Source organism: Kwoniella shandongensis, chromosome 1 (assembly GCF_008629635.2).
Source record: "Kwoniella shandongensis chromosome 1, complete sequence".
NCBI lineage: Eukaryota > Fungi > Basidiomycota > Tremellomycetes > Tremellales > Cryptococcaceae > Kwoniella > Kwoniella shandongensis.
Window position 1 is genome coordinate 839,916 of NC_089287.1, and position 16,211 is coordinate 856,126.

General features: G+C 50.9%; 5 protein-coding genes across 5 annotated transcripts; 4 read left to right on the forward strand and 1 right to left on the reverse strand.

Annotated features, from left to right (window-relative positions):
* Nucleotides 1–252: 252 nt before the first annotated feature.
* Nucleotides 253–1,503, forward strand: CI109_100297 (uncharacterized protein; the record flags this gene model as incomplete). Its single annotated transcript, XM_032003039.2, has 3 exons — nucleotides 253–342; nucleotides 463–716; nucleotides 834–1,503. 3 exons carry the CDS (start codon nucleotides 253–255, stop codon nucleotides 1,501–1,503), a joined length of 1,014 nt encoding a protein of 337 aa, XP_031862846.2.
* Nucleotides 1,504–2,232: 729 nt separating this feature from the next.
* CI109_100298 (uncharacterized protein) lies at nucleotides 2,233–3,395 on the forward strand (the record flags this gene model as incomplete). The annotated part of the gene is made up of 3 exons (XM_032003038.1): nucleotides 2,233–2,337; nucleotides 2,409–2,656; nucleotides 2,714–3,395. 3 exons carry the CDS (start codon nucleotides 2,233–2,235, stop codon nucleotides 3,393–3,395), a joined length of 1,035 nt encoding a protein of 344 aa, XP_031862845.1.
* A 412-nt stretch (nucleotides 3,396–3,807) lies between these two features.
* Nucleotides 3,808–4,819, forward strand: CI109_100299 (uncharacterized protein; the record flags this gene model as incomplete). The annotated part of the gene is made up of 2 exons (XM_032003037.1): nucleotides 3,808–4,620; nucleotides 4,682–4,819. 2 exons carry the CDS (start codon nucleotides 3,808–3,810, stop codon nucleotides 4,817–4,819), a joined length of 951 nt encoding a protein of 316 aa, XP_031862844.1.
* Nucleotides 4,820–5,253: 434 nt separating this feature from the next.
* Nucleotides 5,254–6,064, reverse strand: CI109_100300 (60S ribosomal protein uL15; the record flags this gene model as incomplete). Its single annotated transcript, XM_032003036.1, has 4 exons — nucleotides 5,254–5,364; nucleotides 5,427–5,513; nucleotides 5,574–5,663; nucleotides 5,924–6,064. 4 exons carry the CDS (start codon nucleotides 6,062–6,064, stop codon nucleotides 5,254–5,256), a joined length of 429 nt encoding a protein of 142 aa, XP_031862843.1.
* Nucleotides 6,065–6,702: 638 nt separating this feature from the next.
* On the forward strand, nucleotides 6,703–16,093 carry CI109_100301 (uncharacterized protein; the record flags this gene model as incomplete). The annotated part of the gene is made up of 27 exons (XM_032003035.1): nucleotides 6,703–7,012; nucleotides 7,079–7,292; nucleotides 7,350–7,590; nucleotides 7,648–7,824; nucleotides 7,879–7,947; nucleotides 8,005–8,116; nucleotides 8,168–9,041; nucleotides 9,090–9,561; nucleotides 9,614–9,797; nucleotides 9,858–10,219; nucleotides 10,275–10,395; nucleotides 10,451–10,617; nucleotides 10,682–10,715; nucleotides 10,769–10,983; nucleotides 11,045–11,198; nucleotides 11,253–11,404; nucleotides 11,454–11,771; nucleotides 11,827–12,191; nucleotides 12,249–12,280; nucleotides 12,333–12,348; nucleotides 12,400–12,588; nucleotides 12,640–14,278; nucleotides 14,337–14,611; nucleotides 14,673–15,167; nucleotides 15,236–15,395; nucleotides 15,509–15,692; nucleotides 15,762–16,093. 27 exons carry the CDS (start codon nucleotides 6,703–6,705, stop codon nucleotides 16,091–16,093), a joined length of 7,863 nt encoding a protein of 2,620 aa, XP_031862842.1.
* Between the last annotated feature and the right edge of the window lie 118 nt (nucleotides 16,094–16,211).

Sequence of the window (16,211 nt, forward strand, 5' to 3'; positions counted from 1 at the left end):
TGATTCGCTAGATTGTAACCTGTCTTGTATGATTTGACTGTAAAGTATTGTAGAGTGTAGAGTAGTGGTTGTCATTATACCAGCTATCTCGACCATCCTGCAGTTTCTAAAACTCGATATCGATCAAGACATCAACAATAACAAAAACAATCCAAGAAACCGCGTCAACAGATGATCTGACAGCTTCGGAACGGATTGTCAAATAACTCCTACTTTGGCGGGCCCCTAGAGAGCTGCGATAGAGAGGACGCGATGACGGGGCTACAGGACCTACCGCCAGAGTTGATAAGGCATGTGATCCAGCTGGCAGATGTGAAGCATCCTTTCATCACGCTTTGCAGAGTGAGTCAAGCGATTGTCTGCATCTCACTCAACATCTCGCTTCGCCGACCTGAGACAAACTACGAGCGATTCCGCTTTCGAGCTTGATCTGGACGTATACTGACACTTCGAATCTCGTAGCAAACCACATCGATAGCAGCCGAAGAACTATACACCGATCTCATCACTTGCGAACAACCCTGTGCCGTCTCAACGGAATACGCACCTCTACCAAAGATCGTTAAAGGTATCGATAATGCCATCTGGTCTCAACCCTTAGCAGAGAGCAGTCAAGATGGACCATTTGGGAACGAGGTTAAACTGGCCTTTCTGAGTAGGGTGACTTCGTTACATCATCATTTTGGGAAATATATCTGTTTCAGAGAATCTTCTTCGTGAGTTTCCAATCACTTGCCCTACGTAGAGGGCTGGGTCGTCCAGTACCCAGGGAACAAGCATTGCCTTGCGTGTCTCTCTGTTCGACTCGAATACTGATGCGTTCCACGGCATAGTGATCTTGAAGTTCTGGAACATTTGACATCCACCTTTCGAGCCCTTTCCAAGGCCAACCTCGTCGCGTTCCCCAATCTTCGCTATTTACACCTAACGACCACCGGCTGGTCGTCCGTCACACCCCCCAATCGAAGTTGTGCGCTCGCTCTCGCATCGGTCTCCAAGCCTTCAATCTGCTATTGGCCTTTCACCTACGATCCTTCCGAGCTTACAACGTACCCGATGGGAAATGCGCCAGATGCCGAGTCGATAGAGTACACGCCTCTGCGGTTCGCTGAAGGACATATCCCCGAAAGAGTGATACATCTCCCTGTAAAAGTACCTTCTATACCTCTCGTGTATTATGGTACCGACAACATTGTCTCTTTCAGTCAGCTGTGGGATTACCCTACATGGTCAGTTGATCAAACCGTCGAATACATCCTATCGATACTTCATCAAGCTCATCCGGAAATCCTTGACACGCGATTGCCGAAGTCCGCAGTGAATGATAATGTGGATGTAGGAGAGAGGGAACGAAGATCAGAGACACGCTGGACGTTCTTGTGGGTGGGGCGTTTCACGAGGAAAGACGGATTGAGCTATAATGAGATGATCAGGCGAGTCTCGGAGGGTGTGTGGCAGGGGTGTAGGGATATGGAAGGGAGAGTACGGTTCTCCAGAGACTGAGAGATGTAAAGGATAGGGATAGATTGATTAGAAACTGTATAGATGCTTTGTAGGTCAGCTTAGATGTGATACTGATGCGGCGGAAAGAATGATTAACGAGATTGCCACCGAGGTCAGTGCTGAAGAAGAAACACATATTGACAGCCTCGCGGTGGCGAATGGTGAAACTGAATTGAATCTTCTACTTATCCTTGTTCGATCTCCTTTTCTTCCTCGCCCCGTCTATGTAATATATTTACGCCGTGTCTTCCCTCAGCCACAAGCTGCGTCTAGTCAACCGCAGTGTACTACAAACCTGACCTGGACCCCTCCCTTCGCCAGTCTCCTCGATCTTCAACTTCGCCGCCGCTTCTGATCGTCCACCTTTCAATACAATCCCTACGGTCGTCCTCGAACTTTTTCCAGAGCGGTACCTTGTCCCGCGTTAGCATCGTTGATAGTTCTCGGCAACCTTCCTTTACCACCCCATCCGGAACCGTCCTACCAGACACGCCCTTGATCCCATCATCCGCCAGTCGCTCGGGACCTCAACATCACCCCACCGCTTTTACGTTCCCACGAAGATTCCCTACAGTCTCCTTCTAGCTTGTCCGCTGGCACCTCCTCCTACCCCTCCATCGCATCATCTTCGAGCATTGGTACTCCTTCGACTTTAGGTTCGCCGTCGAATTTCACCGTTACTTCGACTCGCCAAGCCTTCCACGCCACCCAGGAGGTTGAGAAGTCACGATGGAAACCCACAACAGGTCGTCATTCGAGAATTCGCCCGAACACATATTGTCGTTGATCATCGAAAATGCAGAGAAAAGGTATCCTATCCTGTTGACCTGTAAAGTGAGTTTGCGGCAAGGCAGACAGCACAGACCGGTGACCTGTTTAAGCTGACATTAGTCTGCACCGAACAGGCAACTGCGATCCTGGCCGGACCAATCCTGTACCGTAGAATGTTCACGCTCACTTCGGTCAAATCCCCCAACGCTGTTGAAGCGGACAACTCGTATGTCTGGCATCAAGTGTTCGCCGGACTGGACGACATGGGACAGCCATCAACTACCCCACTCGGAAGGGATCTCAAGCTGCGATGTATTCGATCGATCACCGTAATCGAATTCGTCTGCAACTGGGATAACGGGACGATGTTAGAGCTAGCAGGGTCAGTGCATGCTCAAATACGTGTGAAAAGCCGCCCAGAACTGACGAAACAGCACAGCTCGATCGAAGGTATCAATCCAATGATCAATCGAATTGGTGAAGAGTTGGACGCCTTCACCGACCTCCTCGTTGCTTGTCGAGAGGCTGGGATCATTCTTCTGCCAAATCTGTACTGCGGTATCATCTGGTTCAACCCGTTCATGGCTCCGCCTTCAGTAGGGCAGCGTCTCATTCGGACGATAGCTTTAAGCTGCAAACCTCAGTACTTCAGCACAACGCTCGTCGACAATCTTGCAGATGTCGAAGCCAAGCGAATCTCACATCAGCGGTTGCTGTTCGACGAACGTCACCTGCCTCAGGGAGTGATACATCGTACGATGTTGGGATCATACGATTTCGAAAACAAGATTCCTTCGGCGTGCTATGGAACGGAAAATGTTGTTGAATGCACGGAAAGGGACTCAGCATTTGACGACGTTGACGGACTTGTGAGATGGATCACTCGAGTGCTTAAACAAATTCATCCCGAAATCATCGATGACGATCGCCGCAATACTTTCTCCGAGGCAGAGTTACAGAGGCGAGATGCAACATCTTGGAGATTCGTGTGGAAGATACCCGACCCCATTGGTCCTATGAGGGGAGTCAACGGATGGTATATGATGAGGGCTGAGAACCAGGTATTGCAAGCGTTCCCGGCGATGAAAGATAGAGTGTCAATCTCTTGCGATTTCGAGTGAGTTGTATATCGTCAACTAGGCACAATACGGTAACTTAGCATTCATGAATTTGTAACTTGTGTCTGGTCTATGTGACTCCCAAGGGAAGGTCCGTGCGGTATATCAAAAAATTGCTGCCATCTCGTCAGTGATTCTGTCTGATGTGGTGCGTACCGAATCATCCCGCAAATGTCGTTTGCGCAGTCATCGTCATTCTTGCTCCTTTCTCCTGTCTGACTGAAGAAACCACGTTATTGACAGCGAGACGAGCTCATAGCCTCGGGGACAACTCTCCACGTCCGTCAAAGACAACATAGATCCATCTTGGGATGCTCTTTGAGTGATCAGAGGTTCAGCTTGACAGCCGGACCCGTCGTTCGAGCAGCGAAACCTTTCCCCTCCTCGAACGCACCTTCTTCTTGTACTCGAGGCGATGGACGACATACCCACAACACCGCCCCCAGTTTCTCGGGAACATGGCGACGTCTCTCCTGACCCAACTTCAACCCTAGAGTCACCTTCATCCTCCATCACAGCACCTTCAATCGGGTCTGTCTCAGACCAGTCCAGTGCACATTCTCGCTCTTCGTCGGCAGGAAGGGCAGGTTCGTCCCTCAACACTCGACCGGACAGACTCACATTGGCATCGACAAGAACAATGATAAGAAATATATCACCTCACCTTGACACTCGGACGGACCGCCACCATCCTCCAACCCTGACTCAGTCGCGGATCACGTCGAGCACCTTCGCAGCGACCTCATTGGCTCCAGGATCGACGCCGGAATCAGCACTGCCACCACGACCAGTACAGCGCATCGCCCCCTCCCGAGTCACAGCCACACAACGTACAAACACCCCCATATCTACCCAAACCTCCCAGGCAGCTCGGTCCTCGTCATCTACCGCCAACTCGCAACTTGGCGAAGAATTGCGTATTAAAGACCAAACAGCCGCAGCTCTGCGACGAGGTATGACCTTCGACGCTTATCTCATCATGAAACATAAAGAGAAAGTCGCAAAACGTGTCAAAGAAGAAATCTTACAAGCGCAGATGAGCGCTGCGAGGAGAAGAGGAATGACGCTGGAAGCGTATCGCGAGATGAAGAGGGTAGAGAAGTTAGCGCTTGGGCGACAATCTCAGTCAGGGTCTGGGTCTAGTACTACAAAGATCGAGCAGAGTACCAGCGGGTCAGTGGTAATACCGAAGGGCGTAGGGAGTATCGATCAAGCATTATTTTGGAAGGTCAGTTCATTCTCTTTCACTGGATCGAAATCTGCCACATGTTGATGTTAGTGGGGATTAGACCCTGCAAGAGGATCAAGAGCTCAAGCGACTTCTGAGTCCGTTGAACGGCAGACCGCTGCTACCCTTGACCGATAATGTCAAAGTGGCACTGCAAAGTCGGATCAACATCATCATCAGGGGGATGTGCAGCCACTAAGTACGATGGGGAAGATGGGGTGTCTGGTTGTTAGATTACCATCCGTAGACAGTCTTAGTCGACGATGTAAGAATGGTCCCAGGGATCCCACGTCAGGATTATGGGACAAATGTGCAACTGGTCGAATGAGCATCGAGGAGCAGAACCTCGTCTCGATCCCCATGCCAGCTTGAACAGGACTGCCGCCTTCTCCTTTCCTAATGCCGCACAATCGATAAAGCCTTGATAGTCCCGTCCCACATTAATTGCCCAAGTAGCCTCCCTTCTCTCATGGTGTGCTCCTGTGGCCGTCTCTGCTCGCCCCTCAGACCACCTAAACAGTCATATGACCCCCCACACACCAACAGCCATGTCATGTACACGTTGCATGCCGTAGCCGCAACAAGTCCCTCGCTAATCCCATCCTAACATCTATCATCACAGCCCGCCTTTTCTTATGCGACGAGCTTGACGACACCACCAGCAGCCTTGATCTTCTCCTCGGCCAACTTTGAGACGAATCGAGTCTTGACGATGAAAGGTGTGTTCACTCGGCCCTTACCCAACTGTAGTCGAGATGCATTGATCAGCTTTGTATCCTGAACATGATGGGGAGAACTATACGCACAAGCTTGAACTTGCCGAGGTTGACAAGGTCGATAACGGGAACGGAACCCTCGGGAGCGTCAACCTTAGCTTCGGGGAGAGAGATGAGCTAATACAGGAATAAACAGTCAGTTAAGGGCGTTTCCATGGCAGCAACAGCCAAACATACCTTGTCGAGGTTGATGGTGGGTCGGAAGTAGTGGTTTTGGAGGAGATGGTAGTGTCTCATACCAACTTTACCGAAGTAACCAGGGTGGTACTGTGGTCAAAGATTTGAATGTCAGCGATAGCCCAAAGCGAGACCTTCTGGTCACTCCTCCAGTGCAATCCCCATCCCCTTGAACATCCTTAATACAGTAACGCTCTTCCCCCATCCTCATCCCACTTGACATCACAACCTGATCCTTCCAAATAGACTTCGTCCTCATTCCATGTTCCTTCCATTGCTCCTGTCTGCAATATCCATTCCTCCTCTTCCTTCCATCCAACCATATCAAAGCGATGCAAATCCCAACTAACCTTGTCGAAGTTAGTCCTGTGGTGGTGCTGACCACCAGCGAGACCTCGACCACCCGGATGCTTCCTGTGCTTTCCAACACGACCGTGACCGGCAGAGACGTGACCTCGGTGCTTTCGGGTGTTGCTGAATCGGGTCGGCATCTGTAATATGCTAAGTGATGAGCTATGGAGATCAAAGATATCAAAGGTATCGACGATCTACTCACTTTGTCGATACTTTTGAGGGATGAAAGAAGTAAACCCGTAAGCTGCAACAGACTTGTAACAAATCTATAACCCGGTCGTTGGTACAATCGCACAATCCCAGTCACACATCCCATAGCACCAAACCAAACCACACACTCACACTCCAAAGTCTGCACTCGGGTGGTAGACAGTAAACCTACGAGGAGTGACCGGAGAATTATGAAACACCGAAATTCACCAAGTGGCACTCGTACAACCAGAGCGAGTTTCGGCGTTAACGCCAATTGGCTCAGCCGATATCTGCGATATTAAAGGGATTTTACAAATGGGAGGAAGGAATAAAAAAAGCTTGTCATTCGGATCCGGGACCCCCGCATTCTGTTCAAGGCTTCGAAGACTCGAAGAATCGAGCTCATCACAACTCAACTCGATGAAAGCATAACAATCTATCTATACCTTGACTTACTCTTTGTATCTCGCATTCCTTTGTTCCTTACAAACTCACTCTAATACCTCCTACCTGTTGTTGCGAAGAATCTCTCACCATATCTACCCAAAAGAAACCCTTCAAGAAACTTCAAGCCCAAAGTGGCATGTCGTCAAAGAACAAGGTCGGCTCATGGCTCCAGAACAACAATGACGGTCCTTCCGAAGAGGCATACGAGTCTTCTTCCTCGTCGGAAGGATCCGTTGATGGAGCTGCTGTGAATGGAGGAGCTGCCGGAGCTCACAGCGATGATGACGACGAGGATGAGATTGAAGAGGAGGAAGATACCCGTGGAAGAAGAGACGAGGATGTTGATTGGGCGTCATTGGGACAAAAGCTGCGACCGTCAATCATGGATAGAAGTAAGAAGAGGAGACAGGCTTTCATCTCCAGATACCTTTACGTGTCAGAACAATGTAAGTCTCAATGGAATCTGGTTGTCCCTTCCCAACGGTTCACAATCTGATATGTCGATGAACTAGCACCTCCACCGACTGAAGTGCCTGGATTGATTACCGGTCTGCTGTCCATCCTCCCCCTCCTCACGGAAGCGGAGCATATCGACGATGTGGTAGCTGTTCTGCAAGAGCTAGTAGCTCGGGACGAGAAGCTGGCCGAGAGTAAGTTGAAGTTGGGTGACAAGCTGGTGAAGTGGACATCGATGGAAGTGGAGAAAGTTGCGAGTCCTGCTAAAACGTAAGCTGTCTTGTCACTGTCGCTGGCGAGGACACGTCAACTGATCATCAAATTCAGCATCTCACCCATTGCATTGTTCCCTTTCTTACTCATTACGATCTCTCTTATCTCCACACTGTCCTCCACCCGAGCTCCCGCCGAAACGTTCATTCAATCGGCACAGGGACAAGAACTTTTACTCAGCCTGGCTTTGGTATTGGATGCGATGCGATTGAGCGAGCAGGAGATCAAGTGGGCAGGAAGAGCGGATAGATTACGGCACAAAGCTGGAATAAGGACATGGCGACTTTTGAGATCAGTGAGTTCTCCCCATGTCACGGATGTACAATGTTGGACTGATGAAGTTGCGTTTCAGCTTCGGAACGCTCTGCCAGCGATATTGCATTCTCTTGTCACACGGACTGCGCCAGCACCTGCTCGATTAGCGGTACTGATATCGCATGTGATCGGCGTTGCATTACGGTTCAAACCTTCCGGGAAGGGGAAAGAGGCCAGTGATGATGCCGGACGTGAGATCGTCGAGAAGGAATTGGTGAGCATTCTTCGATCGCGCCCACGTGCAGCTTGTTGATCTTCCTCCTCATAGGATTCTATTATCGCATTCTACTCAGCGAACATACTGGGATCCAAAACAGTCATCCCTCGACACTCATCAGTACGTTCTCTCCTCGTGGTGTCTGATGCTATCACGAATCGCTAATTCCATTTGCAGACGGTGTTTGCCGAGTTCTTGTCTGAGTTTGTCTCATTCGATATTCTCACCCAGAAGTTGATCCCTCAAGCGGAGAAGATGCTCCTTCGTTCGCCTGAATTGGCGCTACAATGTAAGTCGAGTGACGGCCATCGTTTGTTGTCCACCTGACCAGTTCGTGTAGTAACTGCCGATCTGCTGGAATCGGTACCTCACGACATCTCGACTATCCTTCCTGCCAAGCTCATTCCTTCCGTGCTATCCTCGTCCAAATCGTCTGCTGCCGATACCCGCCAAAAGGCTGTCGCCCTTGTACGAGCGATCGCCAAACGATGCGGTGACGAGAAGGCCCAAGCAAAGGTCGCGACAGAGATTCTCGCCCTGCCCAAAACTGGAAAAACTGCCAGTCCCGAGCACCGGATTGCTTTGTTTACTATGGTCGCTGATCTCCCCGTGTCGGATGCGGTATCCTCTATCGTGGTCGATACTCTTCCCGCACTGGTTGGGAAGGAGGCGAATGAGGCTGCCTTCCATGCTCTTGGTACCGGTCTGATCCCTCATCTATCGTATATCCTCACTTCAACCAAAGCCGTCTCTTCCGCAGCAAGCTCTGCTCTTGCGAAGGAACTCAACGCTACGAAGATCTCTACTCGCCGAGGTTTGTCCGACACAATCGGACAAGCCATCTGGGCTGTGACAGAAAAGCAGCAACAGTTCTCGGTGGAAGGGGAGAAGTTGATCGGAGTATTGGCACCCGCCCTTGAAGTCAACCTTAAGACAGCCGCTGCCTGCTTGCCTGCGAATGGGGCCGGCTTCTTGGAGGGATATGTTGCACTCGCACTCGCTTTGGGACCATTGAAGGGTATGCCGGCTGCCTCAAAGCTCACAGGCAGTGTGGCCCTTGACGGCGTGTTGGCAACGACACCCAAACCGTCTTTCGTCCTTAACGACAAGGTCCACCACCGGTTACCTGCTGCGGAGGACGACCTTTGGCTTCTGAGATCCCTCGCGGTGCTTGTTGGAACGACCGGTGAAAAGATCAGTACGGAGGCTTCGAGGTGAGAAATAGCCTTTGCTCTCAAGTGTTGTACTAATGATATACCCAGGGTCGCTGTCGGTCTCGCACTCATACATCTTGCTTTTGAGTCCAAGTCTAGCGCCGTGCGTCGAAGTACACTGAAGGTTGTGTCCGACCTAGTTCAACAGCGAACGAAACTTCTGAGTCGAATCATTCGGGAAGCGTTGAAATCGTGGCTTCGTACCCATGATGACAAGAAAGCAGCATTCAAGTCGAAGGTTTCTCTGGAGGAAGACGAAGTGATCGCGTCGAAATCAAGGGATATCGGACGACTGCTTTCAGCAGTCTTTGTCGCTGGACCATCCGCGGAGAAGGCCCAGCTGGAAGATCTCGCTGTGGACTTTATTGTCTTGGCACATCACCCCGAGATCAGTCCCGATGCGCAAACATCATGGATTGGATTGGTGCAGTCGCTTGGCCTCGATCCGGCGACCGTAGCCAGGGACCAGAAGGCGAGGATATTAAAGCTTATCTTAGCTGCTGCGGGTACACCACCAGAGGTGAGTAAGATGTTGGATATATGTCCGAAGTGGATGCTGATCTCAATGTTAGGATCCTCGTCTTGCGGAAGCCGCTTTCCACGCTGTCACTACTCTCTCTTTCATTGCACCCGACGTCTACGTCGATGCTTTCCTTCAACAACTACGCAGCGATCTTGATCCTACAACCTTAGACTTCATTGGTTTGGAAGAGCGAGGGATCTGGTCGACACCGCCTGATCAACCATATGTGGATGGTGAGTAAACATCCACGAATCTAGTGAATTACGAAAACTGATGTGATGACGGGTTCCCAGTTTTGACGACCAAGAAAGAAGCGGTGGAGAACAAAAATCGTAAAGATTACGCCACCGAGAAGTGGGAGCAAGAGATTCGAGAATCCCTTGCCAAGAAGAAGGCTGCGAACCCGAACGCCAAGTTGTCGAAACAGGATCAAGCTTTGGTCAATGCTCAATTGGCGAAAGAAGCGGAAGTCCGAGCTCAAATCGTCAAGGTCCAAGGTCAACTTCGACGAGGTATCGAGCTTGTTGCTGCTCTTACAGCGGCTAGCTCGGCGGAAGTCGAGAAGCACGTTGGGACGATGGCGAAAGCTTTGTTGGACAGTGTTTTCGGTCCTGGAAGCTTCTTAGTCTCTACACGAGCCTTCGATGTCTTCGTTGTAAGTGCAATCTGTGAATAGCTGTAGGTTTTGAGCTGACGATGAGGGTTAACAGCAACTCGGATCATTGGCTTCTGACAGACTCGGCGAGACGAGACGTATGTTGGCGGCTGCAATCTTACGAAGTCACGAGGTTCCACTTGTGGCGGAAGACTACCTGGAGGAACCTGTCGCAGGTGAGTTGCTCCGCTACAGGACACCTACTAGAGGCTGATTGGGACGGCTTCACAGAGCTTGTCACCCGAATACTCCATCAGCTCCATTTCCTCGCCGAACAAACACCTCTGGACAGTACGACTTTCTCGTTGACCAGTCTATTGTTGAGTCGGGTCGTCGAGAAGGGCGGTGTCGGTATAGAGTCATCGCAGTCTGAGGAGGCGCAGGAACAACTTTTCATGGTGAGTTCGAGAGATTCCGTTGCCAGAATTTCGCTCAGTCATGTTGACTCAAATTTCTTGATAGGTCGTCGCTACCATTGCTGCCTGTTGTGGAGAGTGTAAGTCCCCTTGTCGAATCGAGGATTGACGATTAGCTAATGGTTCTCTCTAGTCCAAAATGACGCCTATCCTAGACTAGAAACCATCCGGGACCTTACACATGTCATTGCCAATTATTCCAAGCTCGCCAAGGACGCGGCCTCGGCACTTGCGGACATCGGTGCTGCCATTAAGGATGTCGCTACCGCAGATGAGATTCGAGAGATGATTGCGGGTACCTTGTCGAAGGAATCGAACGTTCGAAATGCGGCTCTGCAGGCCTTACAGGTACGTTCGTCATCATTTGCAATTCGCATGACATTGGCTAAGAGATCCCGTGTCACATCAGCCTGTCGACTTGACGGACTTGGACTACTCGGAAGAGCTCTGGATCGCCACCCATGATGACGACGAGCAAAACGCCAATCTCGCTTTGCATCTCTGGGAGGACAACGGTCTCGACTTGCCAGAGACCTATCTGCAATCGTTGCTCAACTACTTGAGTGAGTGAAGTCTTACTCCTTACTAATTATGGTATATCACTGACAACTATGCAGGCCATGCAAGTGCCGCTGTCCGACTTGGGTGTGCCAAAGCGTTGGCCGATAGCGCAGAGACGTTCCCTTCGCAGGTGGAGCCTACGATCACCGGATTGCAAGAGCTCTACGTAGAGAAGGCAAAGCTGCTCGTACCGGAGTACGACAGATTTGTGAGTAAACTTGCGAGGTTTTCATGTCGACGTATTAACGTAGTTGTAGGGTATGGTCATTCCTGAAACAGTCAACCGACCCGATCCGTTCGAGGCAAGAGTCGCTATCGCTCTTGCACTCGAGAAACTGTCTCCTCTACTTTCGGCCGATCTGATCGCACCTATATTCGACTTCCTGATCAACAGCCAAACCCTTGGAGATCGACATTCAGAGGTTCGCCGAGCTATGCTCAACGCTGCCATCGCCATCATCGACCAACATGGTGGTGAGGCTGTGACTGGCTTAATGAAGACTTTCGAGGACTATCTCGGCAATGCTGTTCCTTCATCCGAGACGGACGATTACGTCAAAGAAGCCGTCGTCATCGTGAGTGACCACGAGTTGAGTTCTCATTTCGGTTTAATGCTTAAGAACCTGATAGCTTTTCGGTCGACTGGCCCGACATCTCGATTCTCAAGATGAGCGGATCCCACAAGTTGTCGATCGTCTCGTCGAAGCCCTTAACACTCCTTCTGAGCTGGTTCAGTCCGCTGTCGCCGACTGTCTCCCTCCTCTCGTTCAGGGCATGGAGGAAGAGGTCGAGTACCTCGTGGACAGACTCTTCAGTACTCTCACAACGGGTGCGAAGTATGCTGCTCGACGTGGTGCTGCGTACGGTTTGGCTGGTATAGTCAAAGGAAGAGGATTGCAAAGTTTGAAGGAGTACGATTTGATGGACAGGTTGAAGGAAGCAGCGGAGGACAAGACGTCTTATCAATCCAGACAGGGTGCCTTGTTCGCCTATGAGTGAGCTGATCGATGCCATTTGACGACATGAATTCTGATTCGTTTTCTGTTTCACAGGACTCTATCTACTACGCTCGGCAAGGTCTTTGGTGAGTCGATATCTTCTCTCGTTGTAGATCTGTACTGATACTTTGAACGCAGAACCATACATCCTCGAGTAGGTTGATCAGTACCTGAAAGCGCAACGGCTGAAGCTAACCCAACGCAGAATCATTCCTCAACTCTTGGCATCGTTCGGAGATGGCAACACTGACGTTCGAGAAGCTACCCAAGATGCCTCCAAGGTCATCATGTCGCGAGTCTCGGGCCATTGTGTCAAATTGATGCTGCCCACGTTGCTCGACGCACTGGAAGAGAAGCAATGGAGAACGAAGAAGGGTGCTATCGAACTTCTAGGGTAAGTCCCACTCATTTCTAGGGTCGGAACTCTAGCTGACATGTTCTGCAGTGCGATGGCGTTCTGTGCACCTCGACAATTGTCGCTCTCGTTGCCCACTATCATCCCTCACTTGACTGGTGTCATCAACGATTCCCACGCTCAGGTCAAATCCGCAGCCAACACCAGTTTGAAGCGATTCGGAGAGGTCCTCAGCAATCCCGAAGTCAAGTCTATTGTCAACACCTTGATGAAGGCCCTTGCCGATCCCACGGCCAAGACCAACACTGCTTTGGCCTTGTTGCTCAAGACTACCTTCGAGCACTACCTCGACGCACCTTCGCTCGCTTTGGTCATGCCTATCATCGATCGAGGTCTGCGACAACGAAGTTCCGAAACCAAACGAAAAGCGGCTCAGATCGTTGGAAACATGGCGTCGCTTACGGAAGCTCGTGATCTTGTTCCATACCTTACAGAGCTCATGCCGCTTGTCCATGAGGTACTGGTTGACCCAGTTCCCGAAGCTCGAGCGACTGCAGCCAAGTCCCTCGGTACACTCGTTGAAAGACTGGGCGAGGTCAACTTCCCTCAACTCGTCATCCAGCTTCTTCAAACACTACGATCCGACACTTCCGGTGTGGACCGACAAGGTGCGGCACAAGGTCTCAGTGAAGTCCTTTCTGGTCTGGGTATGGATCGACTCGAAGGTCTCTTACCGGAAATCATCAAGAACACTGCGAGCCCGAGACCGTATGTTCGAGAGGGTTTCATCTCGCTTTTGGTGTACTTGCCTGCGACGTTTGGTCATCGATTCGCACCTCATTTGGGCAGGGTCATTCCTCCTATCTTGAATGGTTTAGCAGATGACTCCGAATATGTTCGAGAAGCGTCAATGCGTGCTGGTAAGATGATCATTGCCAACTACTCGACCAAAGCTATCGACTTGTTGTTACCCGAGCTCGAAAAGGGTATGCTCGACGCCGCGTGGCGAATCAGGCAATCATCTATTGCGCTCACCAGAGAACTTCTTTACCGAGTTACCGGTATCAGTGGAAAGGTCGAACTGGAGGAGGAAGAAGTCCCCGCTCATTCTGCCGATGCCGCTCGACGTGCCCTGCTCGAGGCTTTGGGTGCAGAGCGAAGAGACAGAGTGTTGGCCACTCTGTACATCGTGCGACAAGACGCTGTGGGAATTGTCAGGCAGGCTTCCATCCATATCTGGAAGGCACTTGTGCAGAACACCCCACGAACGACAAGGGAGATCTTGCCTGTACTCATGCAATTGCTCATGGCTCTCCTCGGAAGTCCCGAGATCGATCAGCAAGAGACCGCTTCTCGAACCCTTGGCGAGCTTTGTCGAAAGAATGGCGAGCGAATCTTTGGTGAGATCATCCCGATCTTGCAGAAAGCTATCTCTTCGCCCGATGCGAGAACGAAGGAAGGGGCTTGTTTGGCATTTGGCGATGTCATGGCAGCAACCAACAAAGAGGTCATCTCCGATCACGAAGATGCTATCATCTCTTCCGTCAGGACCGCCCTCGTCGACAGGGAAGCTTCCGTCCGAGCCGCCGCCGCCAGGACTTTCGATGCTATGCAGCATTACATGGGTGCAAAGGCTATCGATCAAACTATCCCGACATTGTTGGAGGCGATGCGAAACCCTGGAGAAACTTCCGAGACTGCTTTGAAGGCGCTTCAGGAGGTTATGAGTGTAAGTCGGTGTGGTTTCATCCTCCTAAGGGCGATCCTGATATCGTGGTTATTATCAGGTCCGAGCGAACAGCGTGTTCCCCGTTCTCATCCCGACACTTATTGCCCAACCGATCACGGCTTTCAACGCACGTGCACTTGGACAGCTTGTCAAGGTCGCCGGTTCCGCTCTCAACAAGCGACTCGACACTGTTCTTGGCGCATTGGTCAAGTCGCTGGAGAAAGAGAAGTCGGAGGAGATTTTGGCGGAGTTGCACTCTGCTGTCGAGTCTCTGTTGGAGTCTGTAGAGGACGCCGACGGTGTGCACCTTTTGGAGATGCTTCTTATCGGATGGTGCGTACAGTTCAGCCGGGCGCATCTATTCCCATTACTTACCATTTTGTTGCGATTGCAGGGCGAAAGACCCCAACCCTCAAAGGAGAGCCACAGCGTGCAATGTCTTTGGCACAATGTGTCAAGTCAACACAGCCGACACATCCGAGTACCGAGTCGACTGGATCCGAATCCTCATTTCTCTTTTCGACGATTCTGCCGAAGAAGTGGTCACTGCCGCTTGGGAAGCGCTCGATCACTTTGTCAAAACCGTTGACAAGGACGAGTTGGAAGACCTGGTTGTTCCCCTCCGACGAAGTATCGAGTCTGCCGGTGCACCCGGTCGAACCGTTCCTGGTTTCTCGAGACCGAAGGGAGTGCAAAGTATCGTACCGATCTTGTTGGCAGGTGTACTCAGTGGTACGCAAGAACAGAGAGAACAAGCGGCATTGGCCATTGGAGAATTGGTTCAAAGGACAAGCGAGACGGCTATCAAGCCTTATATCATCCAATTGACAGGTCCGCTCATCCGTGTTATCTCTGGTCAAGCTATCGCGCCGCAAATCAAGAGTGCTATGTGAGTACAGCTGTCTCATTCCATGAAGGACAATCGAGCTGACATGGCATCTTCTTGCCCGATTTCAGCCTCATCACCCTCACGGTCCTTCTGGAAGAGGTCCCTCAACTGGTCAAGCCTTTCCACCCGCAATTGACAAGAACGTTTGTCAAGTCTGCCTCGGACCCTGCGGCGTCATCAGTACGAAGCAGAGCCGCTGCTGGTCTCGGCGCGTTGATGAAGCACCAGGTGAGTGATTAGACATGTCTCATAACAAGACATCTACGATTTCTGTAGTTCTCTCTGAGCCTTACAAGTCATTCCGATTGCATATACTGATGAATCGTTGTTCTGCTTCCTAGCCTCGTGTCGACCCACTCATCACGGAGCTCATTGGCGGTGTCCGAGCTGGCGACAACGATATCGCGCCATCAATGGCCAACGCTCTTGCTGCGGTCTGTGCTAGTGCAGGTAAGAACATCGGTGCGGCTGCAAAGGGAAGTATAATCGAGTTGGTGGAGGAAGCGTTCACCGCGGGTCGTAATGGTGAGTCCCTCTTCCTCCTATCAACACTGAGCGATACTGATCGTGACCGTGCCTGTTTGCCTCTTGCAGAAAACTACAACCTCGCGATCTCACGGGTCATCTCCGGTCTTGCTCAAACCGATCCACCTTCCATCCAACCTATCATCGAGACTTTCCTCGCTGCCCAAACCCCTCCCACATCTTTGGTCTCATTGATGATCCAGACGCTACTCGAAGAGGCTTCGGATAACTTCTACGATCTATGTTCGGGAGAAGAAACGGTAGATGATGTTGTGAAGAAGGTGATGGCGAGTATAGGAAATGAAAGTTCGAGCGTGGCCAGACCCGCTAGAGAGAGTAGGGAATTGATGAGGAAGGGGAAATGGGGTGATGATGAGAAGGTTCAGGCGGTGTTGAGATAGAGGTGAACTGAGCAGCTGGATGATACAATACGAGTAGAAGGGTAAAGAGGAAAATGTAGTGCATTGTTTCGGTTCGGAGTACAGTAATTCACCATGCATGATACGAGATTTGGATTGA